Source organism: Scomber japonicus, chromosome 17, assembly GCF_027409825.1.
Source record: "Scomber japonicus isolate fScoJap1 chromosome 17, fScoJap1.pri, whole genome shotgun sequence".
NCBI classification, from domain to species: Eukaryota; Metazoa; Chordata; class Actinopteri; order Scombriformes; family Scombridae; genus Scomber; species Scomber japonicus.
Window position 1 is genome coordinate 162501 of NC_070594.1, and position 6083 is coordinate 168583.

At 44.6% G+C, this 6083-nt stretch overlaps 1 protein-coding gene across 1 annotated transcript in view; it reads right to left on the reverse strand.

The window, feature by feature from the left end:
• Window positions 1–6083, reverse strand: part of LOC128377436 (transcription factor IIIB 90 kDa subunit-like) — a 14508-nt gene that overhangs the window by 6008 nt on the left and 2417 nt on the right. Inside the window, exons 3-8 of the mRNA XM_053337387.1 lie at window positions 5620–5746; window positions 5486–5525; window positions 3505–3600; window positions 3108–3413; window positions 2826–2887; window positions 1587–1668 (exon numbers count right to left, since the gene is read on the reverse strand). Coding sequence (XP_053193362.1) covers window positions 1587–1668; window positions 2826–2887; window positions 3108–3413; window positions 3505–3600; window positions 5486–5525; window positions 5620–5746 — 713 coding nt within the window. The remainder of the gene's footprint in view (window positions 1–1586; window positions 1669–2825; window positions 2888–3107; window positions 3414–3504; window positions 3601–5485; window positions 5526–5619; window positions 5747–6083) is intronic.

Sequence of the window (6083 nt, forward strand, 5' to 3'; positions counted from 1 at the left end):
GATGTGATGATGTAATGATGTAATGATGTGATGATGTGATGATGTAATGATGTGATGACGTGATGATGTAATGATGTAATGATGTGATGATGTGATGATGTAATGATGTGATGTAATGATGTAATGATGTGATGATGTAATGATGTGATGATGTAATGATGTAATGATGTGATGTAATGATGTGATGATGTAATGATGTAATGATGTGATGATGTGATGATGTAATGATGTAATGATGTGATGATGTGATGATGTGATGATGTGATGATGTAATGATGTAATGATGTAATGATGTGATGATGTAATGATGTAATGATGTGATGATGTGATGATGTAATGATGTGATGATGTGATGATGTGATGATGTAATGATGTAATAATGTAATGATGTGATGATGTGATGATGTGATGATGTAATGACGTGATGATGTGATGATGTAATGATGTGATGATGTGATGATGTGATGATGTAATGACGTGATGATGTGATGATGTGATGATGTGATGATGTAATGATGTAATGATGTGATGATGTAATGACGTGATGATGTGATGATGTAATGATGTGATGATGTAATGATGTGATGATGTAATGATGTGATGATGTGATGATGTGATGATGTAATGATGTGATGATGTAATGATGTGATGATGTGATGATGTAATGACTTGATGATGTAATGATGTGATGATGTAATGATGTGATGATGTAATGATGTGATGATGTGATGATGTAATGATGTAATGATGTGATGATGTAATGATGTAATGATGTGATGATGTAATGATGTGATGATGTGATGATGTAATGATGTGATGTGATGATGTAATGATGTAATGATGTGATGATGTAATGATGTGATGATGTAATGATGTAATGATGTGATGATGTAATGACGTAATGATGTAATGATGTAATGATGTGATGATGTGATGATGTAATGATGTAATGATGTGATGATGTAATGATGTGATGATGTAATGATGTGATGATGTAATGATGTGATGATGTAATGATGTGATGATGTAATGACGTGATGATGTAATAATGTGATGATGTAATGATGTGATGATGTAATGATGTAATGATGTGATGATGTAATGATGTGATGATGTAATGATGTAATGATGTGATGATGTAATGACGTAATGATGTAATGATGTGATGATGTGATGATGTAATGATGTAATGATGTGATGATGTAATGATGTGATGATGTAATGATGTGATGATGTAATGATGTGATGTGATGTGATGATGTAATGATGTAATGATGTAATGATGTGATGATGTAATGATGTAATGATGTGATGATGTAATGATGTGATGATGTAATGATGTAATGATGTGATGATGTAATGATGTAATGATGTAATGATGTGATGTGATGATGTAATGATGTAATGATGTAATGATGTAATGATGTGATGATGTGATGATGTAATGACGTGATGATGTAATGATGTAATGATGTGATGATGTAATGACGTGATGATGTAATGATGTGATGATGTAATGATGTGATGATGTAATGATGTGATGATGTGATGATGTAATGATGTGATGATGTAATGATGTGACTGACCGCTCTGCTCCTTCAGGTATTCCTGGTTCTGTTGCATCCACAGCTCCGTCTTCAGCTGAACCTCGGTGTCGTTCAGGATGTACTGCAGAACATGTAGAACAATCAGCTGATCAACATGCAGAACATGTAGAACAATCAGCTGATCAACATGCAGAACATGTAGAACAATCAGCTGATCAACATGTAGAACATGTAGAACATGTAGAACAATCAGCTGATCAACATGCAGAACATGTAGAACAATCAGCTGATCAACATGCAGAACATGTAGAACAATCAGCTGATCAACATGCAGAACATGTAGAACAATCAGCTGATCAACATGTAGAACAATCAGCTGATCAACATGCAGAACATGTAGAACAATCAGCTGATCAACATGTAGAACATGTAGAACAATCAGCTGATCAACATGCAGAACATGTAGAACAATCAGCTGATCAACACTCAGAACAATCAGCTGATCAACACGTAGAACAATCAGCTGATCAACACGTAGAACAATCAGCTGATCAACACGTAGAACAATCAGCTGATCAACACGTAGAACAATCAGCTGATCAACACTCAGAACAATCAGCTGATCAACACGTAGAACAATCAGCTGATCAACACTCAGAACAATCAGCTGATCAACACGTAGAACAATCAGCTGATCAACACGTAGAACAATCAGCTGATCAACATGTAGAACATGCAGAACAATCAGCTGATCAACACTCAGAACAATCAGCTGATCAACACGTAGAACAATCAGCTGATCAACACGTAGAACAATCAGCTGATCAACATGCAGAACATGTAGAACAATCAGCTGATCAACACGTAGAACAATCAGCTGATCAACACACAGAACATGTAGAACAATCAGCTGATCAACACACAGAACATGTAGAACAATCAGCTGATCAACACGTAGAACAATCAGCTGATCGACATGTAGAACAATCAGCTGATCGACACGTAGAACAATCAGCTGATCGACATGTAGAACAATCAGCTGATCAACACGTAGAACAATCAGCTGATCAACATGTAGAACAATCAGCTGATCAACACGTAGAACAATCAGCTGATCAACACACAGAACATGTAGAACAATCAGCTGATCAACACGTAGAACAATCAGCTGATCAACACACAGAACATGTAGAACAATCAGCTGATCAACACGTAGAACAATCAGCTGATCAACACACAGAACATGTAGAACAATCAGCTGATGATGAGTAAACGGACCTTCTCGATCTCCTGATCATCGATGCCGTCCAGATCCAGATCTCCGCTCTCAGACGGCTCATCTGGAAAATAACAGTCTGACCTTAGTGACATCACTTCCTGTTACGGAGACTTTAATCAGCATTTAACTAGTATTATTATTATATTATTATTAATTATATTATTATTCTCTCTCAGACCATCATCTGTGTCAACCTGTGTTGTCATGATGTTGTCATGATGATGTCATGATGATGTCATGATGATGTCATGATGATGTCACTGAAGGGTTTCTGTTCTCACCGTCTTGGCCGTCTGTTTCTAGCTTGCTGAAGGTGCTGAGGTTCTGCTGGAGGCCCAGGCTGGTTGCCCTGGGCAACGTCCCCAGAATGACAGCCAGGGGGGGGGGCTGGCGAGGAGGCCCCTCCCCCTCCGGCTGCGCCTCCTTCTCACTGACGACATCGTCAGTCTTTTTGCCTCGCGCCTCCTCCTCCTGGATTACATGACACAGGAAGTCTTGAGTCAGGTGTTCGGTGGCGGCCTGGAGCTCGTCGTCTTCCACCTCCACCTCGTCGGGTTCAGAGGTCACGCACTCCTCGTCCTGAGGGTCTGAAAATAAGAGGTCAAAGGTCAGGAAGAGCTCAACGCCTGCCAGTGTTTCTGTGAAACCTGGAAAAAGTAAAAGTGACTTTGAACAAACCGATTTCTTTGGTGTACGCAGCGTAGATTCCTCTCAGCTTGGGTCGGCTCTTCTCCAGCTCCGTCTCGATCTCATCCTGATAACAGCTGATCTCCCCTGAGCATGACATCACAGGGTTATGGTATGACATCACAGGGTTAGGGTATGACATCACAGGGTTAGGGTATGACATCACAGGGTTAGGGTATGACATCACAGGGTTAGGGTATGACATCACAGGGTTAGGGTACGAGAACATGACATCACAGGGTTAGGGTACGAGAACATGACATCACAGGGTTCCTTGAAGTGCCCTCATAAGGGTCCTAAAGGGTTCCTTTAAGTCCCCTCTGAAGGGTCCTAAAGGGTTCCTTTAAGTCGCCTCTGAAAGGTCCTAAAGGGTTCCTCTGGTCCCCTCTGAAGGGTCCTAAAGGGTTCCTATAAGTCCCCTCTGAAGGGTCCTAAAAGGTTCCTCTGGTCCCCTCTGAAGGGTTCTAAAGGGTTCCTATAAGTCCCCTCTGAAGGGTCCTAAAGAGTTCCTTTAAGTCCCCTCTGAAGGGTTCTAAAGGGTTCCTCTGGTCCCCTCTGAAGGGTCCTAAAGGGTTCCTCTGGTCCCGTCTGAAGGGTTCTAAAGGGTTCCTCTGGTCCCCTCTGAAGGGTTCTAAAAGGTTCCTCTGGTCCCCTCTGAAGGGTCCTAAAAGGTTCCTCTGGTCCCCTCTGAAGGGTCCTAAAGGGTTCCTCTGGTCCCCTCTGAAGGGTTCTAAAAGGTTCCTCTGGTCCCCTCTGAAGGGTCCTAAAGGGTTCCTATAAGTCCCTTCTGAAGGGTTCTAAAGGGTTCCTATAAGTCCCCTCTGAAGGGTTCTAAAGGGTTCCTCTGGTCCCCTCTGAAGGGTCCTAAAGGGTTCCCCTGGTCCCCTCTGAAGGGTTCTAAAGGGTTCCTCTGGTCCCCTCTGAAGGGTCCTAAAGGGTTCCCCTGGTCCCCTCTGAAGGGTCCTAAAGGGTTCCTCTGGTCCCCTCTGAAGGGTTCTAAAGGGTTCCTCTGGTACCCTCTGAAGGGTTCTAAAGGGTTCCTCTGGTCCCCTCTGAAGGGTCCTAAAGGGTTCCTATAAGTCCCCTCTGAAGGGTCCTAAAAGGTTCCTCTGGTCCCCTCTGAAGGGTTCTAAAGGGTTCCTATAAGTCCCCTCTGAAGGGTCCTAAAAGGTTCCTCTGGTCCCCTCTGAAGGGTTCTAAAGGGTTCCTATAAGTCCCCTCTGAAGGGTTCTAAAGGGTTCCTCTGGTCCCGTCTGAAGGGTTCTAAAGGGTTCCTCTGGTCCCCTCTGAAGGGTCCTAAAGGGTTCCTATAAGTCCCCTCTGAAGGGTCCTAAAAGGTTCCTCTGGTCCCCTCTGAAGGGTTCTAAAGGGTTCCTATAAGTCCCCTCTGAAGGGTCCTAAAAGGTTCCTCTGGTCCCCTCTGAAGGGTTCTAAAGGGTTCCTATAAGTCCCCTCTGAAGGGTTCTAAAGGGTTCCTCTGGTCCCGTCTGAAGGGTTCTAAAGGGTTCCTCTGGTCCCCTCTGAAGGGTTCTAAAAGGTTCCTCTGGTCCCCTCTGAAGGGTCCTAAAGGGTTCCTATAAGTCCCCTCTGAAGGGTTCTAAAGGGTTCCTCTGGTCCCCTCTGAAGGGTCCTAAAGGGTTCCCCTGGTCCCCTCTGAAGGGTCCTAAAGGGTTCCTCTGGTCCCCTCTGAAGGGTTCTAAAGGGTTCCTCTGGTCCCCTCTGAAGGGTTCTAAAGGGTTCCTCTGGTCCCCTCTGAAGGGTTCTAAAAGGTTCCTATAAGTCCCCTCTGAAGGGTTCTAAAGGGTTCCTCTGGTCCCCTCTGAAGGGTTCTAAAGGGTTCCTCTGGTCCCCTCTGAAGGGTCCTACAGGGTTCCTATAAGTCCCCTCTGAAGGGTTCTAAAGGGTTCCTCTGGTCCCCTCTGAAGGGTCCTAAAGGGTTCCTTAGTGCTCTGATAGAACCGGGAGAACCGACCTTCGACCTCGTTCAGCTTCCTGCTCAGCTCTTGTTCCAGCTGCGGAGGAAGTAAAGATGGAAATGATTGGTTAATTGTGATTTGATGGGCCAATCAGAGACAGGCCTGTACCTGTGAGCCAATCAGAGCGTACCTGGATCATCCTGGTCTTGTGCTGATTGGCTGTGAAGGACGGGGGATCACATTCCTGCTCTAGATCCACTCTCATGAACTCATCGATGGTCAGCTGACTGGTGGGCGTGTCCTCGAACTCTGTCAACCTGCAGACAGAGAGGGGATGCTGGGATCCACTGGGATCCACTGGGATCTATTGGGATCCACTGGGACCTACTGGGATCCACTGGGATCTATTGGGATCCACTGGGACCTACTGGGATCCACTGGGACCCACTGTAATCCACTGGGACCTACTGGGATCCACTGGGACCTACTGTAATCCACTGGGACCTACTGGGATCTACTGTAATCTACTGGGACCCACTGGGATCTACTTGGATCCACTGGCACCCACTGGGATCCACTGGGACCTACTGGGATCTACTGGGACCCACTGGGATCTACTTGGATCCACTGGCACCCACTGGGATCCACTGGGAC